This window comes from Xiphias gladius, chromosome 9 (assembly GCF_016859285.1).
Source record: "Xiphias gladius isolate SHS-SW01 ecotype Sanya breed wild chromosome 9, ASM1685928v1, whole genome shotgun sequence".
In the NCBI taxonomy this organism is placed as follows: domain Eukaryota; kingdom Metazoa; phylum Chordata; class Actinopteri; order Istiophoriformes; family Xiphiidae; genus Xiphias; species Xiphias gladius.
This window is the reverse complement of record NC_053408.1, coordinates 2,998,344-3,020,734: the sequence shown is the minus strand read 5'-3', so window position 1 is coordinate 3,020,734 and position 22,391 is coordinate 2,998,344. Positions and strand designations below refer to the sequence as shown.

Here is a 22,391-nt window from a genome sequence, read left to right as displayed (position 1 = left end):
AGTTCTAAAGGCCAGTTCACTCCTTTCCCACGTTTTTCTGTTTTTATTGAAAAGGGTTTGTTAGTTCTGTGTATTATAAATGCTTTTTTGTTTTTTGTTTTGTTTTTTTTGCCCGTTTCAGACCTGTTTTTATATGTTGAATAAATAATTTCATATTAAACATAGATTTTCTTAAACTTAAAACGACTCTTACTTGTGTAGTTACCGTGACGTGTCATGTTAGAAAAACAGTAGTCGAGGTACTCAGACCCTCTTACTGGCGTAAAAGCAGAAATACCACAATTTAAAAATACTCCATTACAAGTATAAGTCCTGCATACAGAGTAAGTCAGAACTGTTACCAGCAAATTGTTCTTAGTATCCAAAGTAAAAGTACTTGTTCTTGTAAGTGTTCTTTCAATACAATATAATTAACACTGAATTACTTTGTGTACATGCATCAATAAGTCGTTCAGTGTTGTTTCTGCTCAAAATGGAGCTTGTTAGAACATATTATCATCCGATGACACAGTTTGTGTATGAAATCATTTGTGGCTGTCAAACAGCGGCGGAAACTAACCGAGCACGTTTACTCAACCGCCGTACCAAAGCACAGTTTCGAGGTACTTGTACTTTACTTGAGTATCTCTATTTGATGCCACATAACGCCGGTGCTCCGCTACATTTCAGAGGGGAATACTTTGCTTTTCAGTAGCACGTTGAAGTGCAAAGTAATACGTCTTCGATGCACTGCAAGTAAGCGCTGTAGTAATACAAATATACTGAATGTCCTTTTAGCTTCTGGTACATTTTAGATGCAGTCAAGAGCACGTCCATTCAAGCTGGTTGGGTAAAAAATACACAGGCCATGTCTAAATATTTCAATATCCAGTGGTGGAAGGAGTATTCGGATGTTCTTTTTTAAGTAGAAGTAGCAGTACCACAGTGTAAAAATACTCTGTTATAAATAGTCCTGCATTGGTGCAAAGTACATTAGTGTTGCCAGGAAAACGTACTTAAAGCAAAAGTACTCATTACACAAAATGGCCCCTGTCCAGTTGTTAAATTGGAGCCAGCAAGGTCCCAAAAGTTTGTTTTTTTTTTTGTTTTTTTTTTTAAATCTTCAAATTTGTGCACAAATTTGTGCACATAAATAAATATATATATATATAAATTTTTTTTTTTTTTTTTAATGGATCCTTTTAATTAGCAAACGGTGTCTTCACATTGGTCCCAGCGCGCGTAGCTTGGCACGACTCGGGCCTGATCCGGTCCTGACGAGCCGCAGTAACCCACTTTCCTGGAGCCTCTTCACGTGGCGCTGCCTCAGGCCCCTGCTCCACCGTCAGCCGCAGTCACCGGTCCCCTCTCCGGATGAAGAGGTTACATAAAAACACACGCGTTGTTAAAGTTGGACAAAACAAAACCTTCGGGCTTGTGGCCCCCTCCAGCGGCGTCCTTCCCTCTGGTGGAGCGACATGAAAGGCCGCCTCGGGGTTTCCGTGGAGTCCTGGCAGCGGGAAACACGCCGCACATCCTGGCCCGTGGCCTCGGGAGCTGGGGGGCTGATTTCTCCGCTGCTCTCCATGTCAGCGCGTGCGCTGGGGTGAAACCGGACCCCCCCCTTCGCCACGGCAGGGGTTGCTATGGCAACTAATTTCTCGTGCCGGCCTTGGCAGGCCAGGTAAATTAAAGGGACGGAGGAAGACAGCACGGAGACGGGGGCTCCGCAAACCCGCAGCGCGGTCACCGATCCGATCCCTCAGGGAGCAGCAGCTGAGGGGGATGAGCTCTGCGGGTACGACCCTGCGCTGCACAGAGGGACATAAACCCGACTGTCCTTCAGCCGGAGGCGCCGGGATCATCACCACCATTACGCTCGTTATTAGCTTTTCTCTTAAATCGCGCGCGGGTCTTTCGGGGAACGAGCCTCGGTGTTTAACGCGCTGATGTCTCAAAATGAAAGCGGTAGTACGAGCCTCATTTTGTGGGTTACAGTCCTCCCATTGTATCCAAGTCATCATACACCTTGCGGGGTGCGAAGTGCGTCATCTCCCCCAGACCCACGTTCATGGGACCGGCCACAACTGAGGACACCAAGACCATGTCCCCTGTAATACTAACATTATATCTGTTCTATGTATTGATTGGTTTATTGATATATATATTGATATATATCATATATATTGATATATATAATGTGTGTATATATATATATATATATATATATAATGTATATATATATGTATATGTGTGTGTGTATATATATGTATATATATGTGTGTGTATATATATATGTGTGTATATATATATATGTGTATATATATATATATATACATACATATATATATGTATGTATATATATATCTCCACATCCAGTCAATCCACCTGCAGGCAAAGAGAAACAGTTATAATAATAAAAAACCAAATCAAAGTGGGTTTAATATTATTGTTATAATATATTATTATATTATTATCATTATTATTATTAATTAAACTGGTCTGTGCCGCCGTCGATCCGCATCGTGTCGTGTTGGCAGGCGTTCTGATTATTTCGTCCACCCCCCATTCAAATCAGTGAGGGGGACACGCCTGTGACAGCAGCACAAACCGCCCGGCGGGCCGGCAGCGCAGGGGCCTAAATCGAACGCTCCTCAACAGGTAAAACTGTTCGGCAGCAGGTAAAAATGGCGGCGGTGTTCGCCGAAGATGCCGCAGTTTTTAAACATGAAAGTGGAACAAAAAGAGAAGGAAACGTGGAAACTTGGGGCTTCAAGTGTCCGAACTCAAGAAATGAGACTGTTTTGTTGTTTCTTCGTTTCTCTTTTTTTTCTTCCATTTGTTGTTTCTCTTCGACGGGAGCGGCAGGACGAGCGAAGCGGCAGAGGATCCAACGGCTAACGGCAAGTTTAGCGCCCCCCCCCCCGGGTTTGTTGCTTTTAACGTACAGCTATATTTTTTTGTTTTTTGTTTAATGTTAGTCGTATTTGACTTCCGCAGTTGGCTCCTGCTGCGGTGTGTGTGTGGGTTTGTTTTTGGATTAATCGACTAACTGTCGGTGAGTTAATCGACTTTAATGTCCGAGTTTTCTGCTGTTATTTTATTAAGTCTAGTGAAGCTACCGAGGAAGACGATCGCTAGGGCTCCAAACACCAACTAGCTCTATCTTCGTTGTCAGTAGTCTGCCGATTCTGTTTTCTCGATTAATCGATTAATCGTTTAATCTACAAAATGTGAAAAAAAAAAAAAAAAAAAAATAGTCCCAACGCTCAGGCAAGCGTCTTCAGATGTGTTGTTTTGTCCGACCAACAACCCACAACCCAAAGATATTCAGTTTACAACCATATAAGACTTAAAAGACCCACAAAATACCCACATTTCCAGAAGCTGGACCAAAGAATTTGGGTATTTTCCCTTTACAAAAATTAGGACTTAGAACGACTACTAGAGAAAAATTAGCGATGATGGAAACAGTCGTTAGTTGCAGCCTCATTTATCTTTAACGATGTCATTTTCAAAAATCTAACGTTTTCATACATGATGATGCGTTTATCATTTTTCTAGTGTTGTACCAGAGGGAGCTGCGAGGATTAGTCAGTTGATTGCTCAGTGGATCAACGGAAAATTAATATTCTAAATATTCATGCTAAAACACTAAAGTGATCTGGTTCTAGGTTCTCCGATGTGAGCGTTTGCTGGCGTCCTTTGGGTTTTGGACTGTTCTGGACCAAACAAGAAATCTGAGGACATCCGCTTTGGCTCTGGGAAACTGTGATTAATATTTTTCCACTATTTTACATTTTATAGACTAATCCATTAATTAGGAAAATAATAAATATTCCAGCCTCTGAAGGTGTTTACTGCGCTCAGAAGGGTAACGGAGGGCATTCCCACTTAAAGTCCATTAAATTGCCTTTTCATTCGAGTAATAGACTTCCTCTCCAGGTGTGAATCTCGACCTTGGTCCTTTTCTTTTAGCAGCCGGTGCTTTCTCCCCTTGTTGGTGTGGTTTACCTCAGACGCTCCGGTTTCCTTTTCACAGTAAAACAGACGCGTAGCGCAGGTGAAGTGGAGAGCCGTCCATTGATGAGGATGTAATACGTTCCTGTTCAGCCCGGTGTCAGCCTGATAGAAGCGCGGAGCGTTTCCCTGCCTTTTACCCGGTGCCTTGCTGCCTTTTATCTTTTGAGTGGGTTTGATGGACGAACGGACTCCACCGACCTTCGAGACACATCCGACGTTGTTTCAAAGGTGAAGTTGATCACACCTGCTCCATTCAAGGCCCAGTGACACAGTTTGAATATATAAATACTCAAACAACATTGTTTAAAAAAAAAAAAAACAAGAACAAATCAGGAGAAGGAAGCATCAACAAAATGGCTTTTAGAGGCTTTGAGGTGAGATCTAAAAGGCTAAAGAGTTTGCTGATCCGAGCCCCAGGACCGAAAGCGCCACCGCCGCCACGCTGAACTTTTGAAAAGCAGGGCAAAAAGAAAAAAAACTTTCAATGAAAAAAACCCGTTTTTTCCGACTGGATTTTTTCGTTATTCCAAGGCACCTTTCCCTGGGGCTAACCTTGTAGTCCCATCAGACAAAAAGCCTGAACTAGCTACTTTTGTGGCTATGCACTGAAGCCAGACACAAACAAACGGTGTACGGCCCCTAAAACTGAGCCTAATCTGTCGCATTAGCGCTAATAATGGATTTTATTTCGATGTAACTGCCGGCGGTGTTGCGTTTGCAGCCACGCCACCAACAGTTTGTTGACATGTTGCTCGTAATTACGGCGTAAACGAGATGACGTGACCACAGAAATAACGCCGGGACCTTGGTGCTAGCGCTCAGCCACAGTAGCTCCCCTGCTTTCTCCAAACCGCTATGCAGCATAGCTAATAAGCTAAAGTAGTTTCCTCTGTTTCGGACTCTCCGGCTCTCCGTCCCCTCGAAGGTCAGCACTGGAAAGAGACGGCTCGCTGTTCGTCGCTGCAGCAAATTCGCGCGTCGCAGCTGAGCAGAGGTGAACTTTGACATAAAAATCTGGCACAGACGAGCTTAGTCCCTGCGAGCGTATCCAGAGGAAGAAGTAGAAGGAGGAGAAGGAGAAGATTAAGTAGGAGAAGACGAAGGAGAAGTTGAAGAAGGAGAAGGAGAAGAAGGAGTAGAAGAAGTAGGAGAAGTAGGAGAAGAAGTAGAAGAAGACGAAGGAGAAGAAGTAGAAGGAGAAGAAGTAGAAGAAGTCGAAGGAGGGAGAAGAAGGAGAAGGAGTAGAAGGAGTAGAAGAAGTAGAAGAAGAAGAAGGAGAAGAAGTAGAAGGAGAAGGAGAAGAAGTAGAAGAAGACGAAGGAGAAGAAGTAGAAGAAGAAGTCGAAGGAGAAGAAGTAGAAGAAGACGAAGGAGAAGAAGTAGAAGGAGAAGGAGAAGAAGAAGAAGTAGAAGAAGAAGAAGGAGAAGAAGAAGAAGTAGAAGAAGGAGAAGTAGAGGAAGAAGTAGAAGAAGAAGTAGGAGAAGGAGAAGAAGAAGAAGGAGAAGGAGAAGAAGAAGAAGACAATGTCTGGGCATAAAAATGTTGGATGTAAGCAACCCTGGCTTGACGGATAAATTGGCCAGGCTGATGTATCGGCTGAGACGGCATATTGCAGATAGATCCGTATCGGTGCATATGGCGACTGATAAGCAGTAAGGGAATAAGTCTGTGGGCTAAGATCATTTTAGCCTTGAGATGCATTTGGGGAACAGGTCCCAACGTAGTAGGTATGTCGGTGCCTATCAAGACTGTTTTCTTATGTCATCTTTTAAATAAATACTGTCTATCTTTCTTTCCTTTTCTTTCTTTCTTTCTTTCTTTCTTTCTTTAACACCCTCAAATGTCAATATCCTCTTCAGGCTCTAGAATCCAGCTTCGGTCGGGGTATAGGAAGCCATGCTAAACCCTAGCTGCACGATCTGTGTCTGAACAGGTCTCAGCAAGCGCACACAGCTGTCCTAGATTGAGTTGTGTAGGCCGTAGATGATTGTTTATGTCCAGTATAAACTACCGCGGTTCCCGCAGCTTTACTTCTCCAGACCTGGCTGTGGCTTGCTCCGCGCGGCGGCTGCGATGGAGGCTACGCAGGGTAACCAGTTACCGGTAAATTACTTTGATAGATCATTGTCACTTTTCCCGTCCTGTAGGGGAGAACTTCAGCAACCTGTCGTAAACATTTGACAATCCCATCGAACATTTTTTGGAAGGAAGACACACAAACGTCAAAGCAAAAAAAATAAAACTCAGCGCAGGGACATTAACGTGGGTGAATTATAGTGAATGCATATGATTAAAAATTAAAAAAAAAAAAAGTCTGATACCTGCAGAGGAATATCATTTTTTTTTTATCCCCAAGATTATTATCTAGGTCAGAATGCTGGAAAATGAGGACACTGGATTTTTAGCAGCATTATTTCTGAAGGAACTTGTTCCCTTTTTGTGCCGACGTCTCTTAGCGATCATAGGGCCAACATGTGCGCAGCGTTACAGTGACAAACCCCTCAGTTGTCTCCCATTTGTCTTTTTGACTCATTTCTCCCAATGATGTCCAGCAGAGTCATTGAGAAATCTGTGCTCTCGGTCTCAAGGCTGGGAGAGAGTGAGAGAGAGGAGTGTTTACCTGACCCACTTTTGGCTCGATAATCCACATTCAGCCGGAGCTCAAAGTGTCTGTTTTGTTGTGAGATCTCAAAACGGAGCGGCTCGATTAAAACCGAACCGATGACAAAGCGAAGGTGTTCTGAGCCACTTGACGGGCAGGACCCAGGAAGCCGGCAGCTAATTTAAAGACCGTCTGAACCCCAGTCCCTTCTTTCATCCCGTACGAAAGAAAACGGAATTCAAGGACAGCCCTTTTCGACACAACATGTTAACAAGATTGATGTGATGATATGAGTTTAACGCTTTAATGACAGAGTCTTTGCTTCCTATTGTGTTTCAGCGGGAAATTAGGTTTTTGGTTCCATATCGTCAAAGTAACTGAACCTATCAAGCTGTGAATTAAATGACTACAAAACAGTTTAAGTCTCTTCGATGTGCTCTCCCCGTTTTCCTGCACCACTTCGACTGTGCCAGAATTCAGCAGAAAAGACTGGCGCGGATCTGGGCTCTGTATCGGTCTTTGTTGATGGGGGGTCACCTTCGATCGGCCTCTCGATGACTGCGCCATAACAAGACGCCAACGGGATTTCCTTCTCGTCCCGAGTGCTCCGTGGCTCAGGTGCTGCCCCTGGTGTGGCATTGTTTGGGGAAGGTTACCGGTGATCATGGTAGAGGTGCCCCCCCTTTTTTTTTTTTTTGCACCTGAACCCTCAGAGTCTGTGCACGTCTCTGCTGTCACCCAACGTGAACCGGTGTCTCTGCTCCAACATCTGGCGAATGTTTTTTTTTTTTTTCCTTATACAGGAACACCAGCATCAGCTCTTTTTGAAGTCTCTGCACCTGTCTATCCTTGTCTGTCCGTGGTGCTACTGCATCCCGATTCAATATTCAGGTCCCCCGGCCGGACGCAGCAGGAGCCCAGCTGTTCCCGCTGTCACCGGTCAGCCAGGAATCCACGAGTCTGTAAATATCCTGTCTTCATCTGTCTTTCTACTGTCTGTTCCTCTGTTTAGTCTGTCATTCACTCCACCTGTCGCCCCAGTCTCCCGTCCCCTTCCTCTTACTTTTATCAGTTTTATTAGGAGTCACCCTCCCCCTGTGTCCTCCTCCTCCCTTCCCTGCTCTCCGTATTCCCGCTCCACATCTGAGGTCGATTTAAATATTTAGATCCAGTGTTTATGGAGTCAAAACGTATGAAAAGCCGATGTAAATTCACTTAAATGTGAAGTAAACTTTCCGCTCGTATATTAATCTCTTTCCGTACTTTCGTTCCTCTCACCTACCCCACATTTCCATAATCACATTTCCTCTCCTCTGTCTCTTCAGGGCGTCATTCGTCTCTCGCTGAGCTGTGGCTTAGTGTATTAATTACCGCGCCACCTATGCAGAAAAGGCGCGGGGGATGTCGCCTCGCAAACGAATCTCCGTGAGATTCCAGGGGGAGGGAAACCAGGGAAGAGCTGATATGTTTTTCTATTTACTACCTGTGGCCCGGGATACGTGGGAGTGTGTGTGCAGCAGAGTGAGGGCGAGCAGCTCAAGGACGACGAGGAGACACTCCAGAGCCTTATGACGAACATTCGCTCTGTCAAGGCCCCGCGAACGTTATCTTTAATTTATCACTATGTTTTATTTACCAGCGAGTCAATCCAGGCCATCGAGCATCAAACAAGGCTCCGTATTGACTGGTGTAAAGCGTCCTGCTCATCCGTTCTCTTTTTGAGAGAATCTTTTCAAGTTGCTTGGCCTCGACTATTTCTTTTTTCTTTTTTTTTTTCTTTTAAATTTTCAGTTTTATCAGGGCATCCGTGGATCCTTAAAGTCTTAAAAGGTCTTGAATTTGATTTTCTTTTTTAAAAATCCTAAAATGTCTTCAAAAGTCGTGTTTTTAAATATGAAAGGTCTCGAATTTCTGAGATGAGGCCGAGACTCGTGAGAAATTGCATCGACCCAGAGGGTTCAACATTACATCCACAGTGCTCTTGATTTGTTTGTTTTTTCCCTGACAGTAACAGGATTCAGGAAGGAAACGAATAATACTGATAAGCTGAAGACAGACACAAGAGTCCTCAGGAAACCGACAAAGTCTTACGACTGTAAATAAAAGCTGCAGGAACAAGTCGTGCGCAGGGGTTTCGTTTCAAGTGATGGAGAACAGTGGCGCACGTGTCAGTGAACATTTTATATTGTTATATTTTGCCAATTTGGTTTGTGATTTTTGCATCCAAAATTGGAAAAGCGTCCGTATTATTACGGTGATAGGTTTAAAACACATCACTGTGCCTTTGTTCGTTTTGGAAAGGGTTCTGCATGTTCTCGGTTGGGGTCTTACATTTGAATTGAAAAAGTGTGCAGACACCTTGTGTGTATATTTGTCTGTATGAACCACTTTCCATTATTTTATACTTCCATAGACAGTAACGTGTTTATATTTATGTTTTGTCCTGTACAGCATCCTGTCCACTGTCCCTCTTTTTCAGTCACACAGAATGCAGAGCTGTGTCTCGTGTGTATCTTGTCGTTTACTTCACTGTTTTGAGATCAGGGTTGTTTTCTTTTTTTTGGAGAAACTCTTTTCGAGCATCTTGCTCCTTCTCTTCGCTCCTGTTTTGCGGTGGCCAAACGTTGCCTCGCTCCCCCCCTCCCCGGAGATCCTATTATCAGGTGTCATAGTGTGCATTATACACAGCCCCTGTGACATTGAACACACACACACACACACACACACACACACACACACACACACACCGTCTCATTAATTCATGGCCTTCATCTCAGGATTGAATTACAGCCGGTGTGAGTGCAGGATTTACTTTGACAGTATCCTTAGTTGTGGGCGCGCACACACACACTCACACACACACACACACACACACACACGGAGATGAGCTGCATCTGCAGTGTTTCATCACGCATGCATACACAGCACTGTTCATGATAAGCTATCGGTGTTTGCTGTGCCACGCTTTGCTTGCTGGTTTTCATAATTCATCGCCACCCTCAGTTTGTCGGATGAAAGTGTCAGAGAAACATCTGCATCCACTTTTTTTCTTTTTTTCCTCCCTCCTTTCCTGTATTCCCTTTCATCCCTCGATCGATTGCTTCCTGTCCTCACCTGCACGGGGGGACAAGTGTCGAGCCGGCGACACTGAATTACTACGCCGCGGTAGATTCCCACCGACACTTCGGCCACACGGTTCACGTCCAGCGCCTATAGTGACGGCACTCAGATCAAAGGGAGCGGGAAGGGGGGCGCAGGCCCTTTAAGAGAGACGGAGCGGGGAGGGCTCCGCATCCATTAAACATGAGTTTATTCAGTGGCCGCGCTAAGACACGGTTCGAGTGCCGCTGCGCTCCAGCGGGCTCCCACTCCCGTCGCAGAAGGAGCGTCCCCGTCCGACCAAGAGCCTCGGCGCCCGCGCGCACACACACACACTGGACACGGCTGCAGCGCCGAGACATGGACCCGCAGAGAAGGAAGGGATGAAACTGGAGCGGGAAGAAAAACGACAGCAGAGGAAGAGAGTGAATGGGGAAGAAAGAAGAGGTTAAAGGGGTAAAGAAGAAAAGAGAGAAAGTGACTGCGCGGTAGAGGACAGTAAACAGGTGCATCGAGGTGGAGAATGGGCAATTCCTCCTTCCCAGGCATGTCCCCTCTCTCTCCGTCCATTCTGTAGTTGCAGGTATTTCTAACTTGAGTGCCTTTCTCTGACGCGCTGGGGGTGCTGGGAAACTGCCGCCGTTTACCGCCGCTCTCCCTTTTCTTCTTCAGTGTGACGCTGCCTGTGTTTGCCTCTCGTGTCTTTCCCTGCATGTTCTGGGAAGGTGAAGTCAGTATCACTTGACAGAGTTCAAGCCCTGGCTTTGCTCCTCAATAGGGTGTGTTTTTATTTATTTTATTTTATAGCAGTTCTGCAGGTTGTGAATATACTATTAAAATCCGGGACACTGAGTTGACGTGTCCAAGTTTCTTTTTCCTTTTGTAATTTTTAAAATTTTGTTTGATTTGAGACAAAGCTCCTGATTGTGTAATTGTATCCCATTACAATAATCAGTCTTAAGTGCTGCAGCCCTTTCGGAGTACGTCGGAAGTTTCTTTGAAACGCATCTGAGCGTAGATATCGACAGGACTGAGTGTCTGAGAGGATCGGGGCTGCGAGTGTGTGGTGGTGTCGGTTGCGTCTGGCAGCGGGGCTTGTTTACTGCCTGTGCGGACGGGAGACCGTTGAGGTTCCAGCGCTCTGAGGCTGGCATCTGGTGCAGCCTGAAAGAGGGCTATTGATGGATTTACAGCGGCTGCTGTTGCTCAGAGCGGAAGAGTTGGAAAGAGTGATTTAAAAAAAAAAAAAAAAAAAACCCTGCTAGTTTGAGGGGGATTTGCTGGACGTTAATGCAGTGGTTTAAAAATACAGAAGCGGTGAGCTCCACCTGGGGAGCGTTAGAGGACACACAGCCAGATGTGACGACAAAAACTCATTTTAATAGCCATTTTAATTACCTCAGAATCGACATAGATTTTATTCAACAGATACTGAAGTGGGTAAACCATTTAGTCGGGTCCTCTTTAAATCTGCAGTTTGTGCCTCTCATTTTCTCATTTCGTTCAAGTCACAGAATCAAGCATCTGTTTTTCTGAAACGTAACAAGAAAAACCCTGACTGGGAGTCGGTGCTGAGGCTAAAAAAATAAGATCTTCTCCCTCCGTAGACGTGATTGTCAGCAGCTGGCCATCTGAAGTCTCAACAGTCCTGTAGACTCCAGCATTGTGCATATAAAAGCCCCTAATTCAGATCTTTACAGAAAGGACTGGGGGGTTGAATGAGTGTGACTCTTTGTTTTGGCCGTCGTCGACAAACTAAATTGACCGTGAATGAGATGTATCAGGGTGTTGAATAGTTTTCCTGCGGAAAACCCTGGATAGCGTCTCTACTGACGCCACAGCTGACGGGAGCTAATGTAGCCAGCTATCATCTATGTTGCTCTGTAACGGAAAATAACCTTTTTTTTTTTTTTTTTTTTTGCATGTTTTCAGCATTTTAAATAGTGTGCAAAAAAAAAAATTACGAATTTATTATCAAAATACTGGTTGATTATTATTCCGCTGATTGACTAAGTGATTAATCGTTTCATCCTTTAAAAAAAAAAATCCCTCAACTAACTAAAAACCTTCAAACGTTCAAATGAATTCGACATATCGCCCCGTCCTGTCCCTGACTTTCTTTGAAAAAACCAGAGAGTTTAATGCTTCCTGCCATTAGTAAAGTATTTCCAAAACCCTGAAAAACTCTTGTAACCGTCCGCATCCAAAAATATTCCATCCATCACATCATCAAAGAGATAAACCTCTTTTTCAACTTGCTCGACACAAAGCAAAATTGAGGTTTTCTTTTCCGTTTTTTATGCATTTGTCTGTAGTCACTGTCCATTATTTTATATTTTCACGCACAATAACGTGTTCATGTTTTTTCCTTGTCATTGGGAATGTCAGCGATTGAGTATCAATTATTTGGTGTTAATAATTTAATCGATTTGAAAAATATATTAACCGACATTGCAGAAGATGAGGATGTACAGTGTAAGTGTCAGAAGAAGATGTTTTGTAGCTTGTTGTAGTACCTGGTGGTGCCACTAGGCAGCGCCTCTGCCTGTTTAATGAGACGTTTGCACAGGTGTTTGCTGACCGCCTCTAAGGGCCGCACAGATTCTGCCCCTGGCTTCCTGTGCTGCGTGTTGATGAACGTTTCAGCATCACGCTGTCGCCTGGCGCAAGTCTGGTTTAAGTCTGGTTTAAGTCTGGTTTAAGTCCGGTTTAAGTCCGGTTTAAGTCCAGTTTTAGATCGTTAGCTGAGGCTCACGCTCATGGATGAAGTAATTGATAAGGTTGGCTGGACAGTATCTGTGAATCCCCGTGACATCGGCCTCCGCTGAGCAGGTGTCTGCAGCAGCTGTGCTGATGTTAGCTGCGATGAGCAACGCACAGGTCACCCCCATCGTTTACTCTAGATACGGTAGGCGTGTTATCTTACATAAAACCGGTAAAACCAGAGTCTGCTGTGGGGGGACCGGGGGAACCCGGGTGAACCCGTTTGTTCGATAACGTTAGGTTATTTACAGTCGAAGGGCTGTACCCTTTTGATCAAGGAAAAACGAGTTAGGCTTTGTTCTGATTGTTAGCTATGTTCAACTTGTCGAGTCTGATCTAACGAGCCTGGAGGTTGTGCAGTTTCGTTTGCTGTGTTGAATATTTAGGATTTTGTCTGGCCAGTCGTTGAGTAGCGTCAGACGGGAGTCGAAGCTCCGCAAGTTTAAATGAAATTTTGTATTTGATTTACAACCTGGTGTTTACTTAATCTGTTTATGTCATGTCAGTGTTTAAAAAACGCTTTTATTATGGAAAAAGACCACTGGATATCGTAAATTGTTAACAATTACTCAACTATTGATCGTTAATGTGGCCGACTATTGATTATGGAAATTGCTTAAAATTTGTATCCCTACTTGTACAAACTGAGCAAGGGGAGTGAATGCACCATTTTTGTTTTGATTAGGACATTGTCACGGATTGAATATTAATTTATTATTATTAACTTTTATTTAACCCAGAATATGGGTCAGAAGAGTCTTTGAGGATTCTGGGAAAACCTTCGCGTTGGTGGCAAGTGCTGTTGAACGACCCGGGACGTTTTTCAGAGATCACCGGGTATCTGTCTTCCCCCGAAAACAGCCGCTTATCTCTGTGATTCGAATGTAGCAGCACACGACAGGCACAGCTGGTGCTGCTGCAGCCTGAGCCGACTGTAGGCTGGCAGAGTGCAAAATGGAGGTCCTCGCTATCTTTTAATCAGTATCGATTTACATGAGACCCTCCTCTCCTCAGCACACTCGCTCTGCACGAATCCGTCCCTTGGACACGGTGGGAGATGGGACTGGGGGGAAAAACCCAGCTATCTTAAAATTCAACGTGGCTCGATGCGAGGCCTGTCACAGTCTGCATTCTGTCTCACGCGGAAATCGCTGAGAGGATTAAATCTCAGCAGAGCGTTTTGAAACACAGACTATAGAGTCACCCGTGAACATTTCAAACTTCTCCAACCTCTTTGTGCTGCATGACTGTGTGAGTCATGTCACCTCGATGACATGCCGGAGCCCTCCCCAGCTCCGCGGGAGGGTTTGAGAGGGGGCGGGGCGGGAGCGGGTGGCAGATCAAGCTTGCTGTAATCACAAGCAACCGGGGAGCAAAAGAGAAGGGGAAGAGACGGGTAGAGCCGCGGCGCGGCAGCCAAACAGCAGTTTTCCCATGTCAGCCTGATCAAACTTGTTGACATCTGGAAGGAGATGGAAAGAGAGACGGAGAAAAAGCGAAGGAGATGAAGGGCGGAGGGAGGAAGCTGCAGAGCAGAGGGGGCCGACATCTGAGGGCTGATTGATGCGGTTGCCACGGAGCCTCCAGGTGAGGGTGAGCTGACTGTAATATTGACTCAGGGACGTCCGCTCCCCCCACAGCGCTTTGCACTCTGACATTTAACGACTCAGATGCGTTTTCATCCTTCATGTTGCTTCCTTTGACTTCTTTAATGAGTCAAAACAACATTTTCAAGAAATGTGGTTTCAAGCACTGAGACTGCAGACACACAAATGCACCTTTTTTTGAACCAAAAGCCCCATAAATTTAGCTAAATGTCTAAGAAAGTGGTGAAGCTTTAACTGACCAAGGACTTCATTTTATTAAAATGTTAAATCTCCTCTACTCTGCCACAAACGTCTCTGACGCATGAACGCGCTTAACCTGCTGAAAGTTTTAGACCTCGATTCTTTCTGGAGCTGCAGCGTTTAGTCGATTAATTGATGAGTCATTTCACAGAGAGGTAATCAGCAACTATTTTGATAATCATATAATTGTTTTTGTCATTTTTTTAAGTATAAAACCAACCATTTCTTGTTTCCAGCTTCTTAAACCTCAGGATTTGATGCTTTTCTTTGTCATACATGATAGAAAACTGAATATTTTGGCTTTCAGACTGAAACTAAATTGGTTTTTTACACTTATTTTTCCCGGCATTTTATAGTCAAAACGATTAATCGAGTAATCAATGAAATAATCAGCGGACGAATCAATAATGCAAAAAAGTGATGCAGCCCTAATTCATTCTTGCTAACTGCAGCTATCGAATCTGAACCTTTTGTTGGCAGTGAGGAGCAGGTCCTCGGCGGCGGCAGCGGACGCTCCGGCGACGATTGCCTTTTCTCGAGTGGAGAGCGGGCTGAGAGCAGCACCTGTGGAGCTGGCACAGATTCAGTTCCTGTTCAAGGACGCTCCTCTCGGTTGAGCGGCAGTAACTCTGCTCGCCGCTCATCCCTGCAGTCTGCTTGGCAAATACTGCTCGAATGTGATGACATGGAAGCTTGTTTCATTGATATAAAATAGGGTTTAATAGGTGTAGTTGTTTTTTTATTGTTGGACCGTATTGTCATGGAGGACTTTCAGAGGCACAAGGACTTTTTAAAGGCATGAGCTTTATCCAACAAAAGCGTATAATTAAACAACCTTGGCAATAAAACATTGTCGACACATCACAGCCGAGAGTTATTAACAATAAATCTCAGTTAATTTGGCTCTCTCGGCTCCGCAGAGCTGACCCTGGATCATCTTGACAGTCTGTCGGCACACGTCACCTGATTTATTCATTGCAACGCGGGACCGAGAAAGCTTATCAAAAAAGTCCACCGCGAGTGGCAAGATGTTTGAGTAGCATATCAGGATCAGGGGGAGTCACTCACGCTGCCGCCAGACTGCCTTCATAATGAAAATGCACTTCTGTGTCTGTGTGTTCTGCTTCTGTCTGCCCGGAGCATTTCCCCACATTTTTGTTTCTAGGACTCTCTCAGAACATCTCTCCGACCTCGTTAAAATTTTGCCGACTTGACCTGCTTTGGCCTCCAGGTGCATCTGACTTTTATCTCTTTCGAGCCGTCCTCAGACCGCTTACATGTAGGGGGACGTACGGCTTAAAGGTCTCCCAGCCCGTGCTGCTGCAGTTTCTGTTTCGGCTTCTGTTTTCCCACAACGTGCCACCACCTTTTACCTTAAACTCGTATTTCCTCTGGCAGATTCAGCCATTAGACAAACGCTGACAACACAGAGAGACGTGTGAGGACTTTGCAGAGAGAAAAGGGGATAATTTTTACGGGGGAACATGTCTATTGTTGTTGGAAAACTGATGCTGCCGACTGTCGGATAGCATTGCTTAGGAGCGCTCACTTTCTAAAAACAGCAACCGGGTGTCTTTATAGGCAACCCCCCCCCCCGAATGAAGACAAATGAAATGAGAAAGGCTTGGATAGAATCAAGATGAAAAAGGCATTTTGCTAAAAAAAAACAAATATGACAAGGAAAAGTAGGAAAGGCAGATTTAAAGAAAAACAAAAGAAAAAAGAAAAGTGAAGCAGCCTTTTATGTTTTAGTCTGGGTCCGTGTCGTCAGTATTTTATTATTCCAGCCTCCAGAAGCTGTACACAAAGCGGAAGAAAGATGGACGGAATAAAGCGGAGAAGAGACGGTGGCTGCTTTTTCTGCAATAAATCAGCTTAATTGCAAACTGCGTCACATATTTCTCAGTCGCAGCCGGTCCCATTTTCTCCCGCAATTGACAGTTTCTGGACATAAAGTGCTGATAATGACCTCAGGTCTGCTACTGTGGGCACTCCGATGGGGACGTGTTCTCATTTAAACTCCTCTGCGCCAGGGAAAAGCTTGACATTAAACGACAAACCTCTCACCGTTTTCACACCAATTATACACTGATTTTTAAAATGATCAGCGCACACATGCGGACACACACGCACACACACAGAGTTGTTGTCATTGGACAGTAGCTAAATTAATAGATTCCCACCATGGTGAATGACCCTGAGCTGCAGGAGTGACGTTACGCTGTTAGTAATGTCACTCCTTATTACAGGGGGCGTCTTCATCCATTAATGTCTTAAATGTGATTTATTGTCATGTTTTTCAGGAAGGACGGGGGGGGGGGATTTCTGACACCACGGGACAACACTGGCTGCTTCGTGTAGGGTTGTGTCGTTACATGTCCATAGCGCACGAATCAGTCAGGGTCGACAGAAGCCGGGCCGCTGAGCCAAAGCGGTAAAATGAGTGTGTGTTTTGTTTTTTTTGAAAGGTTGACACATGTACACGGGCAGGGGCCATCAACGTGTTTTTGAAATGTGATTTTAATTTCACGGTGTTTCTGCTCCATTTTGCAGAAAAAAGGGGTTGATAAGAAAGAGAATTCGAATGGTGAGACGTGACAACGGGAGCAGGGTAAATCCTACCGAGGTGCATCGTAGGTACATGGTGAGCACCTTAGGCATCTATTAAGAAAAAAAATGTTGAAAAATACCCGTTGCAATTTCCAAAAACCCAACTTTATGTCTTTATATTGGGTTTTTCTTTGTGTGATTGACAGTCTCACACACACAAACGTGTGCTTGAAAAATGGCTGAAACGATTCTTCAGTAATCAGAATAATCGTTAGTTAACTTTTGATCTCGACTCATTGCTTCAGCTTTAAGACCTAATACTGGTCAAGCTTCTCAACGCTGGATCCCGTCCTGCACTTCCCATAATTCAACTCAAAGCTTCAACTACACAGCGTCTCTTCGTCAGACGCTCCCTGCCTGGTAAATGTCCGCGTTACGAAGCTCCTCCAGAACCACAGAAGACGAGACGCAAGTGTTTTCGCAGGCTGAGTAGGACTCACCACGATTAGTAAATTGACTTTGAAAGGTAAAATTGGTGAAATGTCCCTTGATGTCCCCCCCAGGGACCTTAATGTCTGCTGTGAATGAATCTCTATTAACATTTAACAGACTCTTCTCTCAGTTTATTGGATTCGAGTGACGTTGTCCATGATTTTCCTATTAGTTGCTGCACTAAAGCTCGTTAAAAAAAAATATCTATCTCTCGTCCACAGCGAACGGTGAATTTGTTAAACTGTTGTTTCTGTGGACAGAACGTCTGCAAGAAACCCTGTCACGCTCTTAAAGACCCCTCTGGAGCGGCCCCATGGTTCCCAGCTGTGTGTGTGTTTTGTTGAAGTTTGACCCCCAAGCTCAGTGGATTCACCGGCCAATCAGCTTCTCTGGGAGCAGCGTTCACGTCTCCCTCTCCCCCTCAGCAGTGGGTAGATTGGAGAGCAGTACGAAACGCACAGATGTGCTTGGCACACGTGCTGCCGCCACGCACTGCAGACCCGCATCTTCCCAGCAGTCTCCTTAGCCGGTCTGGCGCCGAAAAGAGGCTCTGGATGAGTTTTGTGCGACATAAAAGCATGGACCTCAAAGGGCCTTTTTGCTAGCTTTTAGGACACCATGGAAAAAAGACATGGACTCTGCAGTGTGTTTTCTGCCCCTGTGTGTGTGTGTGTGTGAGAGGAGGTTACTTAAAGGTCTTCCCTCCTGAATACATTCGCAGTCTAATTTGACATCTTTCCCTGAAAGAGTGAGGCACAGATATTCATCGCCAGATTTTCCCCTTTTTTCTAACAGTCGTAACATTTTGTCCCTGATAAAGGATCGCTGTTTCAGCCTATCAGATAGCATAACTATCACACATCAGGGCACATGAAGCACAGAGGAATCAGCTTCCAGAGCACACACTGTCACAGGTTTAAAAAAAAAAAAAAAAAGTGTGTCTGTGACGGATGAAGAAAGTACCGATCTGCATGTTTCACTAGCGGTTTCTGTCTTTTGTTTATATTGTCGTGATCGTGCAAAATCCATCGTGTCTGCAGATTTCTCAGTGTGAGATTGGACTGTGCTACAGGCACATGGCACCGCACACTGTTTCACATATCAGCCATTTGCTCTGGTCTGTGCATGCTGGCTGCGTAGCCAGAACAGCTCAGGCACCACTCGGGATATCGAGTCTTTATTTGCTTAGATTACAGAATTGTATTGCATGAATGGGGACTCCAGTTTGTAATTTGAATCACACACAAATTGACTTTTTTTTTTTTTTTTTCAATTTTTATAAAACACCCCTGGCGCTGAATGAAATGCATGATCTTTTCTTCGGACCTGGGACCAGTCCAACATGTACAGAGACCTGGCAGATGTCAGGGGGAATATTACATGTGTGCAGACGGAGCACGACATAACCTTGAAGAGTGGCCTCCCACCGGGCTGTTGCGCAGAGCTTCTTGGTCAGTTTCAGCTCCTCAGGTGTGGGCAGGGGTACGCTTCCTTGCTCCTCTTTTCACCGCACCCGACAGTGATGTCGCGGCGCACCGGCCTCACGCCGGAGTACACTTCTGCATCACTGCGGCAAGCTGAGAAGTTCCCCGCTGAAGGTCAGGACAAGACGAGATTTCCGGCTGCCGCCGAGTGGCTCTTTAGCCAGGCTCGCACCGTCTGGGGATTGCAGTGACCGTTGGTCGCTCCGCAAATGACCGAATGTTGTTCAGTCATTCGTGGTCCCTAGCAGATGAATCCAAATGACTTTGGTGATCCACTGACTTTTCCAGTACCTCGATTTACAACCGAATAAAACCAGGGCAAATGTAATCGATGTGTAAACAAAGGATATTAATATAAAGGACCTAATCTGGTATTTGTAGGTGCTGCAGTACAAAAACACAGCTGCTAGCCTGCTGCTCACCTGGACTGAGTGTCTGTAACATGTTTTGGTCCAGTGTTTTGAAAAATGATTATTACATTGAGCCCATGAAAATCATTACACTCATTGTATAATTCGAAAGTATGGTTGCGTGTATGTAAATAGACCTTCTCCATTTTCTGACAGGATTAGAATTTGTGCATACGATCGCGTATCTGCGTGTGCGCATCGTGTGTGTCTGTGTGTCGAATGTGTGTGAGTTCTCCGCATCTCTGCATGTGCTATGTGACAGCTCGGATCTCCTCCCGCCTCTTTGTCATCTCTTGAACCGGCGTGACAGCTTTGACACGTGTCCCCTGAAAGCAAACACAACAAACGCCGCCCGACCGTGTTGATGAGTAAATTGCAGCGAGCAACATTTAACAAGCTACTCATTTGCTGATTATACTGAATGGTCCTTCTGAAACCCCAATCAGACACTCAAATGAAAAGCCTCTGTTCACTGGAATAATGGGGTATCTGAAATGAGGAGAGAGGGGGATCGGAGAGAGACGGAGGGAGAGGGAGAGAGATGATGAGGAGGAAATTATTTCATTATTGTATTAGGGCTGCGCGATAAGGAAGAAAAGTTCTACCTCAACTTTCTTTCACGGTTCAGAAAGTGTTCAGACCCCTTCACTTTTTGCACACATGGTGTTGAGGATTTAATTTTAAATGGATAAAATTGCCTTTTTTTTTTTTTTTCGCTGATCAATCTACACTCAATGACCCATAATGACAAAAGTGAAAACCAGTTTTTGATGATTAATAAATTAGCGAAAATTTCTAAAGTATTCAGACCCTTAATTCGGGATTTTGTAGGAACCTCTTTGGCAGCAAATACAGCTTTGAGTCTTCTATGGTGAGTCTCTACAAGCTTTGGACACATCTGGATTTGGGCAGTTTATCCCGTTTTCCTGTCAGATCCTCTCTAGCTCCGTCAGATTGGATGGGAAGCGTCTGTGAACTGCCTTCTTCAGGTCTCTCTACAGATGCTCTGTGGGGGGTCAGAGACTTGTCCTGAAGCCACTCTAACATTTTTTTTTTGGGTGTATGCTTGGGGTCATTGTCGTGCTGAAAGGTGGACCGTCGGCACAGTCTCAGGTCACGTGCGCTCTGGAGGAGGTTTTCTTCAAGGACCTCTCTGTACTTGGCTGCATTCATCCTTCGCTGACCAGTGTCCCTGTCCCTGCCCCCCCCAGCATAATGCTGCCACCACCACACTTCACCGCAGGGTTGGTATTATCCAGGTGATGAACAGTTCCTGGTGTTCTTCACACATGGTGTTAGAATTCTGCCCAAAGGGTTCAATTTCTGTCCCATCGGATCAGAGAAACCCTTGTCCTCATGCTCTCAGAGTCCTTTAAACGCTGTCCGGCAAACTCCAAGCAGGCTCTCAGGTGCCTCTCTACCAGAAAGATCTGGTTGATGGAGAGATGCTGAGATGGTCGTCCTTCCGCCAGGTTCTCCCGTCTTTGCAGAGGACGTCTGAAGGTTCGTTAGAGGGACCTTTGGGTTCTTGGTCACCTCCCTGACCGAGGCCCTTCTTGCACGGTTACTCAGTTTGACCAGACTGTGAACTCTGGGAAGAGTTCTAGCGGTTCCACACTTCTTCCATTTCACAATTACTGAGGCCGCTGTGCTTCTGGGAAAATGCAAAGCTTTAGGAATGGTTTTACAGCCTCGCCCTGATCTTTGCCTCGCTACAGTTTTAATCATGGAGGTCTAAGGAGAGTTCCTTGGACTTCAGGGTTTGGTTTTTGTCCGAACATGCAGTGTGAATTGTTGGACCTTTTTATATACACAGGTGTTTTTGCCTTTCTGATCTACTTTATGTCCAATCAGTTCAATATGCCACAGGTGAACTCCAAACAAGTTGTAGACACATCTCAAGGATAATTAAAGCAAAGAGGATGCACAGAAAATAACTATAATAACTAATAACTAACTTAATCAGTAATGAAAATAATCCTTGGTTGCAACCAGATCAGAAAATCTATTTAAATAAATAAATTATCCAAAAATAAGCAGAACTCTTAGATCTTGTCTGTTAATTCCTTCTGCAGTGTGAATTGTTTGAAGTCAGGGAGCTCACATCACATGAGTTATGTCCGTCCACTTGCATACCTCATTTATGACAGCGTGTATCAGCACCATGTCTTTTGCATATTAAAAAATAAACCCAACCAGCAGCATATGTGATGTCAGGGTCTCAGGCTCTGGAAGCAGTTAGCAACGCTACCGTTGAGCAGTCTGCGCCTCGCTGCTTGTTCCAGGGGCTGGACTCCGTTGCTAGCGTGAGACTGTAATCACTGTCACTCTTCGGGCTTTATTAGACGTTAAAGTTGTTTTTCTAGGTTGTTGTGGCTTTTGAGTTGTTGCTTCTTTGTGCTTCTCTGCTGACGTTCCCTCTAAAGGAGTTTTCATCTCCGTCTTTCTGTCCGACTTTTGAAAGCATTTTTGGGGACGTTTGCTGTATGTTCCTGCAGGATTATTACACGATTGGTTAGAAATAGTATCATTAAAGTGAGGTGATTGTGGTATTCACATATTGTCGAGCAGTGTAACTTATTGAAGGTATGTTGAAGTTTCTCCCTTTCTCTCCCTATTTAGCATTTATAGGCAGTAAATACACAATCAAGGGTTAATAACATATAATAATGTAGTTGTACTAAAAATCTCTTGAATCGAATTTTACCTGTGTCGACTCGACGCACGTCGCTTTGGGTAAGAGTGTCAGAAAAATGCTGAATTTCGAAGCCGTAGCACAGGTTTCTCTGTAATGAATGGCAGGTCATCTTGAAACCACGTGCTTCTGGATGCTTCTGGATGTTTGTGAGTCTCGTGTTTGTGGTCCTGAGAGTAGAGGAGGCGAATCTGCAGACAGTGCATGTGTTAAGGAAAAAGATGCCTACGAACAAATGCGATGTAATCAGCAAACAGTTTTCTGGTCGTACTGTTCTGTCTCAGTCTTGCTCGTCTCGCTCCATGTCCTGCCCATATACACACAGACACAGTTGCAGACCCTCGTGACACACACACACACACACACACTCACAGGCTGTAGGGTCTCATCTCTGTGCAGCTCTCGCTTTCCTCAGCAGCCTTTGAGAATGATTTCATCGGGATGAC

The 22,391-nt window shown here is 44.8% G+C and overlaps 1 protein-coding gene across 1 annotated transcript in view; it reads left to right on the top strand.

The window, feature by feature from the left end:
• The first annotated feature begins 2,660 nt into the window (after positions 1–2,660).
• The window catches only part of LOC120794431 (SRC kinase signaling inhibitor 1-like), a 101,453-nt gene continuing 81,722 nt past the window's right edge, over positions 2,661–22,391 (top strand). Inside the window, exon 1 of the mRNA XM_040135517.1 lies at positions 2,661–2,907. Within this exon, the coding sequence (XP_039991451.1) occupies positions 2,667–2,907 (241 nt within the window). The 5' untranslated portion in view covers positions 2,661–2,666. The remainder of the gene's footprint in view (positions 2,908–22,391) is intronic.